This window comes from Liolophura sinensis, chromosome 9, assembly GCF_032854445.1.
Source record: "Liolophura sinensis isolate JHLJ2023 chromosome 9, CUHK_Ljap_v2, whole genome shotgun sequence".
In the NCBI taxonomy this organism is placed as follows: domain Eukaryota; kingdom Metazoa; phylum Mollusca; class Polyplacophora; order Chitonida; family Chitonidae; genus Liolophura; species Liolophura sinensis.
Window position 1 is genome coordinate 21,147,999 of NC_088303.1, and position 19,458 is coordinate 21,167,456.

At 42.5% G+C, this 19,458-nt stretch overlaps 1 protein-coding gene across 1 annotated transcript in view; it reads left to right on the forward strand.

Moving 5' to 3' along the window:
- The first annotated feature begins 291 nt into the window (after window positions 1-291).
- LOC135475690 (uncharacterized) overlaps window positions 292-19,458 on the forward strand; it is a 40,892-nt gene continuing 21,725 nt past the window's right edge. The window contains exons 1-2 of the mRNA XM_064755621.1: window positions 292-319; window positions 1,729-5,163. Of these exons, the coding sequence (XP_064611691.1) occupies window positions 292-319; window positions 1,729-5,163 (3,463 nt within the window). The remainder of the gene's footprint in view (window positions 320-1,728; window positions 5,164-19,458) is intronic.

Here is a 19,458-nt window from a genome sequence, read left to right on the forward strand (position 1 = left end):
GCGATGTGTGAGGAGATACCGGTTATAGTTGTATTCACTCGCCAGTTGAAGGAGATACCATGCAGTTATCACGTTGGTGATATCAATGGTCTCCCTGCATGAACCTTTATCACGTGATTATACAGGTATAGCGTGTGGGTAGCAGCCGCTTGTGGGTCGATGGTCTGGAAAATCCAAGGATCACGCAGGTATCTTGGACTTGACTAAATTTACAGACTGTAGTGCACTTCAGTTGTATCATATTTCATCTTTAATTTTTAATTCTTGCTCTCTTTGATTTTCGTAACCGGCATGCAGGTTATAGAGATCACGTTGAGATGTAGGGTCAGGATCGACAAGAAGTGCAGACAAATTCTAATAGAAATCCAAAACTTTGGAAGCCCGGTAATACCATCATCGTATCATCGTGCCATCGTTCCATCGCCTCGATTAACGCTCAGTACTGAGAGGCTAGAGCAAAGGAAACAGGACAGGTTGACCCGGTGTCAGTATAATGTGACATGATGGGTGTCTGGTGACGGTCTTCGGTATGAAAGTTCAGTGGCTCCAGCACTATGGCGGCATGGACTTTGCCGGTCCTGCCACAAGAACACACAGTATATGTACACACTTCAAAGTAAAACACTAGTAGAATGCCGAACACGACCATTAAATACTGTCCAGGAAAAAGGTTTGATTTATATTTTCACAATTTTTCTAACCCAGTAAATTTCATTCAAAACATAGGATTCTATGGTCGTCTGTTGGGACCCAGGTGATAGACCTATCAGTGACGTCACAGCAATTTTTTGGCTTGAAACAGTTCGTTTCAACGTCCATTTGTTGAATGAGTTCGTTCTTCCCAGGCTCTGGCCATATTTTTCCAACCATAATGTTGAGCGCCGTGGTGTAAGTGAAATACACTTACGAACCAGTACCTGCTTCCAAGCTCTCACACAAAAACATACTTTCCAAACACACACACACATTGCCCATCCCCTGTGTACAAGCTTACGCAGCATTTCCAAGAGCTTGTACACCTAAACACACCCATATTTTATAAGCTCATGCATAAAGGAAATGACTTTAAAGATGGTACTTGCTGCTGCCTCGTTTGGAGCTCAGCCGTGAGGGGTTAGAGCAAGGAAACATGACTGGTTGGCCCGTTGTCAGTATAATGTGACTGGGTGAGGTGTCATGTCTGGTGTCTTCGGTATGATACTTCAGTGGCGGCAGCGCTTTCACGGCATGGACTCTGTCACAAAAGACACAATATATATACACAGTCCATGTACTGTGTCCATGTACTAATGACTCCTCGTCGCCATATGATTGGAAAATTGACGCCAAAGCTCAAGCATGCATACGTAGGTCTACATACATACATCCATAAAGGAGGCGCTGAGAACCCACACGCAAACACACATTAAGCGCGCAATTCTGCGCATCTGCTCGCACCTGTTATCTGGCAGAAGTAGTATAAACTCTCGTCGCACGTGTTCCTCGTCCAGGGAAGGACAGATGAGAAAAAGGTGTCCGTGCGGACGCACAGCTCCTCGCCGGTGAAAAGCGAGACGAACGAATCCAGGGTGTAACCGCCCGCTCCAAGCAACCAGTTATTGTACGTTAGGGGTGCACCTGTGGAGATCTTTCAGGTTTAGGTCAATTTCCTACAGAAATAACATCGACAACCACACCTCAACAACTAAAACTGTACATCTCCACAACCATACGTACAATCCTCAACAGCTACACCTCTTCACCCTCACAACCACACCATCACAAAGCATCACCACCCTTTACCTCCACAAACACACCTCTTCACCCCCACAACCACTCCTTCACAAAGCACAACCATCCCTCACCTCCACAAACACACTTCACCCCCACAACCACACCATCACAAAGCACCATCACTCCTCACCTCCACAAACACACTTCTTCACCCCCACAACCACTCCTTCACAAAGCACCACCATCCCTCACCTCCACAAACACACCTCTTCACCCCCACAACCACACCATCACAAAGCACCATCACTCCTCACCTCCAAAAACACACCTCTTCACTCCCACAACCACACCATCACAAAGCACCACCATTCCTCACCTCGACAAACACACCTCTTCACCCCCACAACCACTCCTTCACAAAGCACCACCACCCTTTACCTCCACAAAACACACCCCTTCACCCCCACAACCACTCCATCACAAAGCACCACCACTCCTCACCTCAACAAACACACCTCTTCACCCCACAACCACACCATCACAAAGCACCACCATCCCTCACCTCAACAAACACACCTCTTCACCCCCACAACCACACCATCACAAAGCACCGCCATCTCTCACCTCAACAAACACACCTCTTCACCCCCACAACCACACCATCACAAAGCACCACCACTCCTCACCTCCACAAACACACCTCCTCACCCCCACAACCAATCCTTCACAAAGCACCACCACTCCTCATCTCCACAAACACACCTCTTCACCCCCACAACCACACCATCACAAAGCACCGCCATCTCTCACCTCCACAAACACACCTCTTCACCCCCACAACCACTCCTTCACAAAGCACCACCATCCCTCACCTCCACAAACACACCTCTTCACCCCCACAACCACTCCTTCACAAAGCACCACCATCCCTCACCTCCACAAACACACCTCTTCACCCCCACAACCACACCATCACAAAGCACCATCACTCCTCACCTCCACAAACACACTTCTTCACCCCCACAACCACTCCTTCACAAAGCACCACCATCCCTCACCTCCACAAACACACCTCTTCACCCCCACAACCACACCATCACAAAGCACCGCCATCTCTCACCTCCACAAACACACCTCTTCACCCCCACAACCACTCCTTCACAAAGCACCACCATCCCTCACCTCCACAAACACACCTCTTCACCCCCACAACCACACCATCACAAAGCACCATCACTCCTCACCTCCACAAACACACTTCTTCACCCCCACAACCACTCCTTCACAAAGCACCACCATCCCTCACCTCCACAAACACACCTCTTCACCCCCACAACCACTCCTTCACAAAGCACCACCATCCCTCACCTCCACAAACACACCTCTTCACCCCCACAACCACACCATCACAAAGCACCATCACTCCTCACCTCCACAAACACACTTCTTCACCCCCACAACCACTCCTTCACAAAGCACCACCATCCCTCACCTCCACAAACACACCTCTTCACCCCCACAACCACACCATCACAAAGCACCATCACTCCTCACCTCCACAAACACACCTCTTCACTCCCACAACCACACCATCACAAAGCACCACCATTCCTCACCTCAACAAACACACCTTTTCACCCCCACAACCACTCCTTCACAAAGCACCACCACCCTTTACCTCCACAAACACACCTCTTCACCCCCACAACCACACCATCACAAAGCACCATCACTCCTCACCTCCACAAACACACCTCTTCACCCCCACAACCACACCATCACAAAGCACCACCATTCCTCACCTCGACAAACACACCTCTTCACCCCCACAACCACTCCTTCACAAAGCACCACCACCCTTTACCTCCACAAACACACCTCTTCACCCCCACAACCACTCCGTCACAAAGCACCACCACTCCTCACCTCAACAAACACACCTCTTCACCCCACAACCACACCATCACAAAGCACCACCACCCCTCACCTCAACAAACACATCTCTTCACCCCCACAACCACACCATCACAAAGCACCGCCATCTCTCACCTCAACATACGCACCTCTTCACCCCCACAACCACACCATCACAAAGCACCACCACCCCTCACCTCAACAAACACACCTCTTCACCCCCACAACCACACCATCACAAAGCACCGCCATCTCTCACCTCAACATACGCACCTCTTCACCCCCACAACCACACCATCACAAAGCACCGCCATCTCTCACCTCAACAAACACACCTCTTCACCCCCACAACCACTCCTTCACAAAGCACCACAACCCCTCACCTCCACAAACACACCTCCTCACCCCCACAACCAATCCCTCACAAAGCACCACCACTCCTCATCTCCACAAACACGCCTCCTCACCCCCACAACCAATCCTTCACAAAGCACCACCACTCCTCACCTCCACAAACACACCTCTTCAGCCCCACAACCACACCATCACAAAGCACCACCATTCCTCTCCTCAACAAACACACCTCTTCACCCCCACAACCACTCCTTCACAAAGCACCACCACTCCTCTCCTCAACAAACACACCTCTTCACCCTCACAACCACTCCTTCACAAAGCACCACCACTCCTCTCCTCAACAAACGCACCTCTTCACCCCCCACAACCACTCCTTCACAAAGCACCACCACTCCTCATCTCCACAAACACACCTCTTCACCCCCACAACCACACCATCACAAAGCACCACCACTCCTCATCTCCACATACACACCTCTTCACCCCCACAACCACACCATCACAAAGCACCGCCATCTCTCACCTCAACAAACACACCTCTTCACCCCCACAACCACACCATCACAAAGCACCACCACTCCTCACCTCCACAAACACACCTCTTCACCCCCACAACCACACCATCACAAAGCACCGCCATCTCTCACCTCAACAAACACACCGCTTCACCCCCACAACCACTCCTTGACAAAGCACCACCATTCCTCTCCTCCACAAACACACCGCTTCACCCCCACAACCACACCATCACAAAGCACCACCACTCCTCACCTCCACAAACACACCTCCTCACCCCCACAACCACACCATCACAAAGCACCGCCATCTCTCACCTCAACAAACACACCTCTTCATCCCCACAACCACTTCTTCACAAAGCACCACCACTCCTCTCCTCAACAAACACACCTCTTCACCCCCACAACCACTCCTTCACAAAGCACCACCACTCCTCACCTCCACAAACACATCTCTTCACCCCCACAACCACTCCTTCACAAAGCACCACCACTCCTCACCTCAACAAACACACCTCTTCACCCCACAACCACACCATCACAAAGCACCACCACTCCTCACCTCCACAAACACACCTCCTCACCCCCACAACCACACCATCACAAAGCACCACCACTCCTCACCTCCACAAACACACCTCCAGGGCTTACTTAACGAAGTGTACTTCATATCTGCACTACATACGTTGTTATGGTAGTTAAGAGCTTACTTAACTAAGTGTACTTCATATTTCTACTACATACGTTGTTATGGTAGTTAAGGGCTTACTTAACTAAGTGTACACCATATCTCTACTACATACGGGGGCCTCCGTGGCTCAGTCGGTTAAAGCGCTAGCGCAGCGTAATGACCCAGGAGTCTCTCACCAATGCGGTCGCTGTGAGTTCAAGTCCAGCTCATGCTGGCGGCCGTACGTGAGAAGGTCTGCCAGCAGCCTGCGGATGGTCGTGGGTTTCCCCCGGGCTCTGCCCGGTTTCCACCCACCATAATGCTGGCCGCCGTCGTATAAGTGAAATATTCTTGAGTACGGCGTAAAACACCAATCAAAAAAAAAAATCTACTACATACGTTGTTAAGGACTTACTTAACTAAGTGTACTTCATATCTCTACTACATACGTTTTTATGGCGGTTAAGGGCTTACTTAACTAAATACGCTTCATGAAACCGAGGCCAGCTATCCAGAACAACGAAAAACACCCAAGAAGGGTTGGGTTTAAAGAGACAATACCAGAAATTTTGGCAAAAATCAGCCAGCGGAAGTCTAAACGATTTTTTCCTATTACTTTACAATACAGCTGAAATAATTACCTCCCACGCACACACACACACACACACACACACACACACACACACACACACACACACACACACACACACACACACACACACACACACACACACACACACACACACACACAAAAAAAAAAAACAGGTAATAAAACCTGTTAATAACCTTGGTAATAAAACTTTGTAAAATGTAAAATGCGGGTCGTTTTATAATTAAAAAAAATTAGTATCATTTCAATATAAGTATATGTGACTGTATATAGCAAAAACACGAATCCAGTATTTATGAAAGGCGATAACGAGCTATTCTTAGTATCGGTAAATAGAGAAAATTTGACTTGATGAACAAATATTGATTTCTGTTTTAATAATGAGCATATGTTATAGTTGTAATTTTGTTTTGTTTTTGATAGTAAGCAACTTACCACTTGTCCATACCACAGTGCCGCTTTCCTCTTTGGCCCCAAGCCAAAACACTTTGACGTAGTATGGGAATTCTGTGTCGATGAAGTTATTGATGTCCTCGCTGTAGATTTCTATTAGTGTAGCACCCTGCTTCCGACAAGACTTCTGAGATTCCGACCATGATCTTCGATCGCCTACTGTGAAGTAGCAAGTGTGCTCAAAAACCCCTGATACTTCAGACGCTAAATCTTCAGGACATACAAGTTTTTCAGCCTCTGTGGACGAAATGATAAAAGCTTATATACTGGCAGGAAAACGACACAAAATCAGAAAAAAGAATGTCAAGTTCACTTTTTAAGTTGGTTTTTTTCCAGTGGACTACATTAAAGGAGAAAGACATACATGAACATCTCTACAAATATCGCTAATTAGTATTCTTAATGTAATATTTAATATATTAATATGTCTCGTATATAAAAGGTTGTCTACATGTAGATACAAGCGTGTCTTGTAAACTAAAAGAGAAAAAAAAAACAAAAAAAAAAAAACAAAGAAGACCAAAGACAAAATGAATGATTATCTAGACTAGAATTTTGCATATTTTAGTTTTTTTCTCCTTGCTTTCGAGAAATTCCATTATTCCATACCCTAAGACGTTACTGCAGTGAAAGGCAAGTTTGCCTAATAGCATGATAACATTTTGGGAATGGTTTTAAACGAATTTCGAAGTTTTTGGTAGACATTTTTTTTGCAGAAAATTAGAATCCCGATTTCTGAAATATTCCCTTCCATCCAAACATATAAAAAAAGAAACTAAGAAAACTTTAAAAGAAATGACACCACGTCAAGTTGCTTAGTTTCGTTTCATATAAATTGTATTAGTCAGAAGAGAATACGGTGTACTGTTATTGCATTAATTACCTGAACAGAAGTAATCATGAAAACAATTAACAGATTGTAATTAAACTTAAGCATGCACAATTCTGATAATAGGTAACATGTATGGTAAGTTTCATTAAAATCGGCACAGTAGTTTGGGAGGAGATGCATGGATAAAATTTGAATTCATGGGCAGCACTGTTACGCAAAGTCCTAAATGAAAGTAATTATCAAAACAATTCCCCTATTGCCATTAAACTTAAGCATGTACAAATTCAAGCACGAAATAAAGTAAGTTTCATCGAACTCGGTCCAGTAGTTAATTGGAGGTGATGCACGGGAAAAAATCAGGACTACAGACATGAGAGACAGGCAGACGGACAGGGTGATTCCAGCATGCCTGTGTACCCCCTGCCCCCTAACTTCGTTGAGGGGGTATAATAATGGTTCATAAGGAAACAGCAAATTGCAGAAATTGTGGGTTGACGAAATTAGACGAAAGAGTACACCTATTACTATGGCTACATGTATGTTGTCTTGTAGGTTTGGTGCAATACTAGCCACAGTCTCCATCAAAACAAGGCGATGCCACAGCGGATGGTGTCTGTGAGTTCATATAGAAATGCAAAAATTTAAACCCCCAGGTATGATAATAATACTGCTGCAGATTGGATTTAAATCCTTTGCTGACAGTTGACGATTTGGTTATCACTTTTATTTAAATAATCCCATATCACTATATAAAGGACATATGCTTACTCTCATGTTGACGTCACACTCAATATATAAGTAACCTAATAGAACTTTTATAACAATCACTTGACGTGCCATACTGTAAAAGATTGGAACCCAAACAAATCCATAAATTCCGTTCAAGCCCTTTTAATGTCTACTCAAGTCAGGCAAATCTAGATTAGGTTATACGCACAACTCGTGGAGAACAAAACACCTGTAGTGACAGGAACAATACAATTCGTACCAACTTGCATTTTCCCACCATTACAGCGTTACACAATGTGACTGTACCTTTGAAGCATAGCAGTTACGCACAGTGTGAGATAGTGTTGCACTAACTTTACATTACATCCATAACATCATCAAAATCACACTTTCACTTTACAAGTAATATGCGCAATAAACTTTTACAGCGTATTACATGTATATATAGGCCTGTGTCGGGGCCTCCGTGGCTCAGTTGGTTAGCACCCTAGGGCAGCGTAATGACCCAGGAGTCTCTCACCAATGCGGTCGCTGTGAGTTCGAGTCCAGCTCATGCTGGCTTCCTCTCCGGCCGTAAGTGGGAAGGTCTTCCAGCAACCTGCGGATGGTCGTGGGTTTCCCCGGGGCTCTGTCCGGTTTCCTTCCACCATAATGCTGACCGCCGTCGTATAAGTGAAATATTCTTGAGTACGGCGTAAAACACCAATCAAATAAATAAGTAAATAAATAAATAAATAAATAAATAAATCTAATATGAATTCATTACCATATATAACATAGCATTGCACATAACTGACTTTATAAACTTGACGGAATTTTATCATATGTCTAATAGTAATGCAACACTAAATACTTCAAAATCTAAACGTAAAATTGGAAACAAATGAAATGTAGAAGCTAATACTACATGTAGTATACGCCAGGATGGCACTAACTAATTAATCCTATCACTCACAGTATCTGACTAACACAATATAGCTCATGTACAGAACATCATGGCTTACACCCATTCGTCACACAGGGGAAGCACTACCCAGCTACACACAGTACTGTACCAACGTGGCGTCAGTAACAGCCAACCGCCATCTGAATCGAATACACTCAATGTTAGTACTAATGCAACAAAAAACAAAACAAAGAGAAAACAACATAAAAATAAAAATGTGGACCTAGAAATGTCATGCACTACTATCACGAGCATGCGTTTGACTAGAAAGTACATACAGTAGTACAGACCATTATATTTTAGGAAGCAGAACATTATGTGTATTAATTCAACATAATGTTCCCCGTACACATAACATAATAGGCATATACAACTGAAGTTATTCATACAGATAGCTTACCCCCTCTCATACAGATAAAGTACTAAAATACGGACAGGTCAGCACCAGGGAATACGGTAGAACAGGGCTACCATAGATCTGCAGTGAATTCCCATGTTGAATATTATGTAATATAATGGAATCATCCCTCAGTACAGACAATATTACAGAATAAAATGCCAAAAAAAGAATGAAAATCAGTAGTCCGCAATAAATCATAGTTCAAAGAAAACACAGTTTAGAAAGAGAATAACTTGTGTACTTTACGTGTACCATCTTTTCTTATTCTTACTCTTTGTTAGAGCTCACTTACGTATACAAGCAATACCAACGTAGTTCACAACTTCTGCGCATTATTCCAAAGGGACGTAACTTTTACTCGTACTTCTGTAACGCGCTTCAAGAGTACCATCATACTCGAGCAGCTTTCAGCGTAGCTTACAAGAATTTAAAAGTGTATCATTGCTTAACTTTAACGTCGCTCGGAAGTTAACTGCTTTCACAAGATAATTGCAAAGTAACTTACACCATGAAGTCTTGTAAATCAACAAATTTCTACAAAATTGGCAGCGAACACGCCGTTCCAAAACACACACAAACTGGCGCCCTCGGACAAGCAACACGTGACATAAAGTTTTCAGGATCTAGATTCAACTATATATTTCGTACCCCACAATCGCAAAATGCATCTGTTCACAATGAATAAAGGTACATATTATCAAAAGTTAAAAGTGCACGCCCGATCGAACTTCTGTTCACATCAGTGAAGTGAAAAATCAAAAATGCAGATTTAATTAATGTTGCAAGGCAGAAATAAAAAAAAACAAAACGAATTATGAGTCATCTATTACAATATTGTTGTGTCCTACTCACATGGTATGGTATTTACAATATAGTATGATGTCACTCTACACGGCACTGTATATGTCATTCTATGACGTATCACGTGTTGCGGAAAAAAGCCTTGTCTAGCGCTGGACGGAAGATATAACAATATTGGAAACCAATATATATATGCTGCGTTGAGCTACTCTTCTACAAGCTGCTATAATTTGGCGACGAGAATTCCCGATTGCCTTATGGGGCAGTTTTCATGGTGGATAGCTACGAGTTCGTCAGGTGCATCATCGATTGCATCTCCTGAGAAGGCTTTACAGATTCCTATACCAGCGCCATTTTTTCCTACACCGGGCCAGCCTTGCATACCATTGTCTCAGTGGAGGAGACATTTTAATAACTAATTACTTGCCGCTGGAACTGATCAAACGTTTGATGCTCGGAACGAGCAAACTCAGCACATTTTCTTTACTTTAGAAGGAGATTGGTAATGACGATGACGACGTCTACGTTAAAGCTATGAAAATGATGAATGGTTATTTCAAGCTTCCTGTCAACATACCTGCCGAACGACACCGATTCCGTGTTCGAGCTCAGATACCAGGTGAGACTGTTGACACGTATATTGCTGTGTTACGTGATTTACTTACGTGATGACTCTTTATGTGATCCTGTGAAATGCTGTGTGGTCAGCTGACTGAGAAAACCAGTGCAACTCGTATTCGACAGCGATTATTGCTAGAAAACGACGCTCTGGAGATTATCTGTCTTGTAGAAAGTGCGGCGAAGGAAGCCAAATCCAGGATAAATCAGTGATCAGTAGAAACCGAACTACTTCAAACTTATACGTCAGTTCAAGTAGAAACAGTCCACAACCGATGGATTCAAGGAAATCCGATGTCTCGGACAGAAAATGTTACAGATGTGGCCCACCCAAACACCTTGCCAATTTCTCCAAATGCTCAGCTCTTCATAAGAAATGCGCAGCTTGTGCATGTAAAGGCCATTTTGCCTTGGTTTGCCAGCATCTGAAGATTTATTTATTTATTGATTGGATTGGTGTTTTACTCTGCACTCAAGGATATTTCACTTACACGGCGGCGGCCAGTATTGCGGTGGAAGGAAAACGGGCAGAACCCGGTGCAAACCTACGACCGCAGGTTACTGGCAGACCTTCCCACATACGGCCGGAGAGGAAGCCAGCATGAGCTGGACTTGAACTCACAGCGACCGCATTGGTGAGAGGCTCCTGGGTGATTAGGCTGCGTTAGCGTGCTAACCAACTGAACCCTCGCCCTCGCATCCTAAGAAGGAAGTCTAGCAAGTGCTTTATGTCTCAGAGTTCGATGATTCTAATGATGCTCAGGTACTTTGTACGGACTCTGCGGTCCAGAAGGAAAAGGTTTTACAATGTGTTGTAAAAGTGACCTCTATTGACTTGAACTTAGAGCTTGATACAGCCTCTGATGTTTCTTTGCTTAGTTTGAATGTGTTTGATAAATATTTTGTTAGAGAAGCACTTGAGCTATGCAATTCAAATGCTCCAAACATCACCAGTTACGCTACTCAAACCATTGAAGTAACATGTTGTTTCAATACTTCTGTGTCTTATAAAGGTAATTCTACCAATGCAACATTCTATGTCGTACCTAAAAGTTCCAGTCTGATTGGTAAAGATGTACTTCAAGGTCTTGAGATAAACATAGAGGGCAATGCTCTTACATGCAAAACAGTTCATGTGGATACTAGCTGTTCTAAGGGAAGTGTGAATTGTAAAACGCCTGACATGGTGTCTACCTTGCCTGGTAATGTACCTCCCAACAGTAGTTCTGATGTATCTATTAAGGGTGAGTTTTCAGAGTTGATTAGTTCCAAAAGCTCTAAGGTAATAGGGTTCAAACACTGAAAACGGTCAACCCTGATGTCACCCCAGTACAAAAGAAGTTACGCAGGCTCCCTCTTGCGATGCGCGACACTGTTTCTAAAGAACTCAAACGTCTTGAGGAGGCCATTAGTAGTGAGAAAATAGACATCTGAGTGGGTTTCACCAATTGTTGTAGAGTGGAAAAAAGACTGCGGCTTGCGCATATGCGTTGATTGGAGAAGGCCAAACGAATCCATTGTTGCGGATAAGTACCCTCTACCTAGCATAGACGAAATGTTAAGTGAAATACACGGTGCTACTTGCTTTTCTTGTCTGGAATTAAAATCCGCCTATCATCAGCTTGAGTTAGCCACTGAAAGTCGTGATTTAACAGCCTTTATCGCTCATGACGGCTTGTTTCGTTTCGAAAGGGTTTGTTTTGGTCCTTCGTCTGCACCGTCTTATGTTCAGAAAATGAAGAGCAGTCTGTTAGAAGATTTGCCGGGAGTGAAAGTGTTCATTGACGACATCATGGTATACGGTGAAACACCAGCCGAGTGTGACCGTAACTTGCGCGCAGTGCTACAGCGTTTGAAGAATGCGAACATTACCTACAATGAGAAATGCCAGTTCAGAACTGACTGACTTGGCATTCTGGGGTATGTGATTGATTCACAGGGAATTCACCCCAACTCTGAAATGGTACAAGCAATCACTGATACACTTGTTCCATAAAATAAGGACAATACCTATCTTACGCGAAATTTGTGTCAAATTTTTCGTCTGAGGTTCATTCAATTCGCGATTTACTGCAACCCGACCGGTTTACCTGATCAGATTCCGCTCATCACGCATTCCGCTCAGTTAAATAGATAGTGGACAGTCCTGTTCTATCTCTCCTCGACCCGAATTGCGAGACCATAGCCACGACTGACGCAAGTGGCTACAGTCTAGGTGCCAAATCATGAATGGTTCTGATTATCTGATCTCTTCTATATCGCGTACCTTAACGGCACAGGAGAGAAAATATCCTTCAGATGAACGCTAAGAACGTGGACCGTTAAAAAGTGGCATACTTATTTATGGGGTCGCAAGTTGGAATCGCGATCAGATCACCAAGCTCTAACTACGCTGTTGTTGTCAAGAGGTCAAGGTCACAGATCTATGCGTATTACCAGATGAAATGCCCTTTTAGGCGCAATACAAATATTTAGTATCGCACAAGCCGGGTACGCTGAATAAGGTGGCTAACGCGTAAAAGCGACTATCCTTGAATCCCTCTACCCTTGCCATTGAGGAAGATTGTGACGTAGTTTGTGAAATTGTTCTAAATAACAAAAATAGTGTCATTTCCGCTTCTGAACTCCGCGATGCTACGGTATCGGATGAGACATCTCGCAAGCTCATTTCCCACATCCACGACGGTTGACCTCAGACAAAGAAACAAGTTGATGTAAATCTACAGTCGTTTCAACAATCCGGCTTAGATTGTAACCGATAATGGCCCTCAGTTGATGTCACAAGATTTTGAAGATTTCCTTAGATCGAGAGATATTAAACATAGACTTTCGTCTATATATCACCCGGAGGGAAAAAGAGAAGTTGTGCATTTCAATGGGATTTTGAAAGAGATTATTCGGTCAGCTCGATTTCAGAAACTGAATGTTAAAACTTACGAGTTTTTAGGTTCATATAGAGCTACTTGTCATACTACCATGGGAGAGTCTCCATCCATCATATTACACGGTCGACAAATGCGCACAGCGCTTGACATACGAGACCACAAACTCCACACTTCGCAGAAGCCATGCGCACGCGCTTGAAAACGTGTCAGTCCAAAAGCAAGAAGTACTATGATCAGAAAAGGAGTGTCTGCTCACGAGTTCGTAATGTAATGTTGTCCGTGTTAAAAGGCCACAAAAAGTACCCAAACGTCAGAACAACTTTTCTGACCCAATCAGAATAAGCAAACAAATAGGTCATAATATATATGTTCTTGAAAACGTATAGAAGTTGAATGTAAAGTATTTGTTAACCTCTCATACGAATTATAACTTCTGTCAAAGTGTGCCTGGTGGAGTGAAGATCGATAGTTTTAGTCTGAAGTCGGCTGCGAATGTTAACACGGAGACAAGAACACCAAATACAAATCAGTCTAGATACAGCGCGTAGGCTAAGCCTTCTAGAGTATCTCTGTCTCCAATATGGAGCAAGGAATACCTTAAGTATTAGTTAATCAGCGATTTTCTGTTAGCTTGAAAGTTTGTTACATGTGTTACTTTATTAGAAGTCACAAAATTATTTTATTACTCGGCAGTTGATACCGCGCCCTTTAAGAGGAGAGGAAATGTTATGTCCTACGCACATGGTGTTGTGTTTACAATGCAGTATGACGTCATTGTACATGGCGCTATATACGTCATTATATGACGTACCACGTGTAGCGAAAAAAAGCGTTGTCTAGGTCTGGACGGTAGATGTAACAATGCATTTTTTTTGGAAAGCAATATATCAGTTGGGCATAAAAAATGGGCCGTACTTTGACACTCAATATCCCCGATACCCTTTTACGTCAGCTTCTAAAAATTTACACACTCAAAACCCATTATGTCTTAAAGGTACAAGACCAAATTTCATCCTAAAACTAAATACTTAATTATGAGTGACATTTCATAACAGTTACCTGCGGAGGATGCCAGACTTAAACCGATGAAGACATAAATCATAATCCTGTGTATCATGCTGTATTCGAAGTTGCCAGCTTCTGCGCTAGTCGACAGGTTTATGCGAGGGGCTTCGAAGCTGTACGAGAATTCATGAGTTCCGGTGACCTTTATGTGCAGGTGTGACCTAGTGACAGTTGTGTTCTGGACAATCAGCCCAGCGCTCGGTGAATATATATGAAGCTCTGGACATTTATTTGTCGGTGAAACAACTGATCAATAATTTATCGAGCATCACATTAAACATTGGACGCGGGATATCGTATTTCCAATACAAGAGCTAAAGTTAAAGAATGAAGTTAACTTTGCCTGACTTCGGATATCAGCAATATCTAATGAAATTATTGTTTACTTGTTTTTTTTTTACTGTTCTCAAGCTGTGTTCAAATGTGGACTTCACTGACTTTTCATATGTAAGGTCATCGCTATCGGAGAGTGAAAATGAGAAACAATTGTCTTGTTTAACTCTCAGATCAACCACACACAAGATCAAACAAAGAAAAACGAACACGCTTGAATAAGTTCAATACATGTAGTTAAACAAAATAAGCAAATAATACAACTGACAGCAATATACAAAACAATACATATAATTGCAAAATATATAATGCCTTACCAATGACAGCGTCTAAATCCGGATAGAATATTTCAAAGGCGAGTCAGTCCACGTAAATAAAGAATCCACAGTCAAGAGGAATTCCCAATCGACGGATGACAGGATGACAAGCTGTCGTGGGCAAGGCACGCTGACGATGGTTTATTCCCTAACTGCCCGTGAAGGTGTAACTTAGGTCGGGCAGGTTAACAGTAACGTTCGTGATGCCGAGCTGGCGATGTGTGTTTCACTCCTCGGAAACATACACAAAGTCACCTTCAGGGTAAACTGGGATGAAATGTACGTAATCGCACAATGAGCGATACAAGCTCCAAAAAAAACTCTCAGAAATTAGCAAGTGGCTCAGAAAGTGGAGTACAAATAACGAACGTGGGATGGCGTGAAAGCCGATACCTCCAAACCCAGCAAAATTCTTCACAGTGAACAGCAGTAAATATGACTGCCCTGAAATGGACTTGAGTAAATGACTGCTCTCAAATGGATTTGGGTAAAAAAGAGCTTCACAACTTCGTCGATTATATTTATAGATTAAAGTAAAGAAATTTCTGGATGGTTTGATCGTAAACATGTTTACAAGACACTTTACATATTTCCAGGATGTTTACTCCATGTACAATGACACTAAACTAATAAACACCGAAGCCTCGAGAACACGCGGCTGAATTACAGCGCAGACTATAGGTACACAGAGGGAAAAGTGTAGGTCAATCACTAATTCAAGAACAAAAAAAAAATAATACAATATTTAAAGACGGGGTTCGTTACACAACTGCTTCAGCATACAGAGCAAAAACGAAAAGCAGCGACGGTAGCTGCGAAACGTTCACACGTGTCCGGTGAAATGCAGCCTTTTGTCACTTTACCTCGGGGTTTTATTCTTACTGTTAATGTAAATACTTAAATATTAGAAATCTATACGCCAATTAGCTTCTTAGCTTAAGCTGGATCACGTAAAAATGTAGTGATGTTATCCACAGTTTGGTAGTCGTCATGCACTGGTCTAAGATTCCACACATTGCTGCGGTATAATCACATTTAATAAGCAATCAGGCGATACCGTGTATAGATAAGGCATATAGACATGTTTGTTAACACCCTATAAAATCCCATGTGCCTATCCAAATTATGTGCTGATTTTAGTCTTCTTGGAAAATTGGAAAAAAAAACACCTATTTTTATTCACAAATTGCTGGATTTTTTCATCTGTCTGGCCTGTGATAACTACCGTTGTTTATCCGAAAGGAAGGAAGGCACTCCGTGTAGCCTATGACAGTGACCACATAAACACGATGTACAAGAGTCGAAGATTTTCACTTCCACACCGAAAATTTCCCGAATTTGTCGGAGGTGTACTATACGCGTACGATCTAAAAACGCAGAAAATTTTAAAAAAGCTTATGCAATATCATGAACCCGTCCTATATGGTCATTTGTTTATATGTAACCAGTGTGGAGTCGGATAATGAACATTGAAAACGGACCCAGTTTAAAAAACCTGAATAACCTGCCTGTTATCCCCACTGAATTTCAACAAACACGTAATCAGTATTTTACAATTCATGTTATATGTTCATGTCAATTTAAAGACATTTGATTTGAATGTCATCTTGTAGCTCAAACCCTTGACAGCGCACGGACAGCTCTCTACTTCAATCGCTTTACATCACTGCCACCACTGGCAAATTTTGTTCAGAAATCGTGAACAACGCCGAGCCCACTGAGATCACGGTGATGAGGAAAAAAATACACATACATACATTCTCAATTGGAAAATCTTAACTACCGTGTGCCGTAAACCGTAAACTATGGTTTTATACTAATGATAACTATATCAGGTACCACCTCGCAGTCGGGGGACTCGGGATCAAACACGTATTGGACAAACTTTAAAAATGGTACTTGTGCTTGTTGCTGCCTCGCTTGGCGCTCAGTACTGAGAGGTTAGACCAAGGAAACATGACTGGTTGGCCCAGTGTCAGCATTATGTGACTTGATGAGGTGTCATGCATGTCTGGCTTGATACTTTGGCGGCTTGAGCTCATCATGCTACAATGTGTAATACAATGTAAGACGAAACAGCAATTTCAACCATACAAGAAATTCTTATTTTATATTTTGTCAAGCCATATATTAGATACGTTTAAATATATTATCGTAAATAAATATGTATGATATATGGTATTCTCCCAATGAAAGTTCAATGCGGTCAAAGTACGTGGTTACCACATTGTCAATCCGAGTCAAAATGTCACGCGTTGGGTCTCGAGAGCAGGTCTGTCAGAATATCGTTTGACTTATTCTTTTAAACAGCCCATACGGATGTTATGTTGGCTTTAGTCGTACTGATCCTGTGTAGGGTGATGGAGGTGGCGGTGGCATACAACAGAGTGAAATGTTTACTTTGTAAAAAAACACACGAAGTTAGGCCAAACAAGAAAAGTCTGTGTTGCACAATTTGACTGGATGCAACCAAATGGCCATGATTCGGCTCGAAGAGATGGTGAAAGATTTATTTATTTATTTGATTGGTGTTTTTACGCCATACTCAAGAATATTTCACTTATACGATTTTTAAATCCCTTTAAAAATAGTATAACATTTCCTGCGAATTAAAATTTATACTCCAACAGCTTGAGTTTTGTTTTTAGAATTTGTTTCTTATAAATCTGGTTCATCGACACATTTCAGGAACACAGTAGCAGGTTGTCAAAAGAAACTCGACTGGATTTTGCTAATATCACTTATACTGACATAGAACATTGAAAGTATATCATGTGCTATATAATAATAAACATAATTGCTATGGCGTAAAGAGATGTAAATAAATTAAATCTTCAAGTATTTAGTAAATAATTAAATTGACTTGATTTTTTTCTCTCAGCCTGAGCAGGAAAACAAAAATATCACTAGTTGTATGTATTTTGCCGACGTTGTTAGTTTAATCTTCTGTAAGTCTTCTCCTCGTTAATTATCTCCTTGACAAGCCACTTCTCCTATAATACATTATTTAAACTGAGCGATTTACACAGAATTGCCCATGGCCGACGGAAAAAGATAGCTGCTTAGCTGGAAGTGGAAAACCGAATGTCTATGGGCATAAAACATAGTTTTAGCTCTGTTTTCTTCAAAGCCAGAGTGTCAATTACTTCGCCATCAACTCCATTATATATTTATGTTGTCAGACTGAGAGCACCATGATCATCTGTAGCAATTTTGTTGTTACAATGTCAATGGAAAGCAGATCGTCTCCAGCAAACTGCATGCAAAGCTTTCGATGTGATAGCTCCCTGGCTATTCGCTTAATGTTGAAAGACTTCTTTTCCAATCAACAACTGCAGCTCATGCTGGCTTCCTCACCGGCTGCATGTGTAAAGGTCTGTCAGCAACCTGTAAATGATCGTAGGTTTCGCTCGGACTCTGCCCGGTTTCCTTCGACCATAATGCTGGCCGACGTCGTATAAGTGAAATATTTTTGAGTACGGCGTAAAACACGAATCAAATAAAGAAATAAAGAGTCAACATTTGTCACAGACAGCGAGATTTTGAGATAAAAATCCCATTTGAAAGCGGACGAAAAAAATTAAACGAATCGCATTCCAAGCCACATGATAAACTGGGATCATTCTTTCCTCGATCACGCAGACCTGAAATCTTTCTCATTTATCTCTATGAGGGGTTTCTTCGCTTTTGGCCCCTAGATTACCAAGTACAAGTTGTGCGTCAGTGTGTTCCCATCCTTCTGGACTTACCTGCGATGTATGCACGACCTTTAACCATTGAACAGTTTCCTGTTTGTATGTGCTGGTGGCAGTGGTTTGATCAGTATGCATTTGAAATGCTTTCCAAGGTATCAGGATGCATAAAACTTGGACATTTGAGAGCAGTGGTGAATTTGAGGAGGACTGAAGTTGACCTGCAACAAGAAGAATGACATACAGGTATTCAAAGTATCCATACAACAAACCAGACAAGAAGCCAATATGTTTACAAGTGGAGACACCCGACTGATCTGTGTTATTTCCAGCCTGATGTCGAGATCTGCAGGATGACCAGCTTGTTTCATGGTGTGACATGCACTCTGACTGACGGACGGACGTTGGACCGAAGATGAACTGAAAACAAATAGCTTATAACATACAGGAGCCGAATGATTTAATACAAAATATGTAAAGGCCGAGTCCTACCTATATCTGAATATGCACTCTAAATGTCACAATAAGTACAAAACTGTTTTGTCAGCCACTGGATGAGTGCTGGTATCGAAATGTGTGGGGCACATAAATAGGGAAAGAAAACA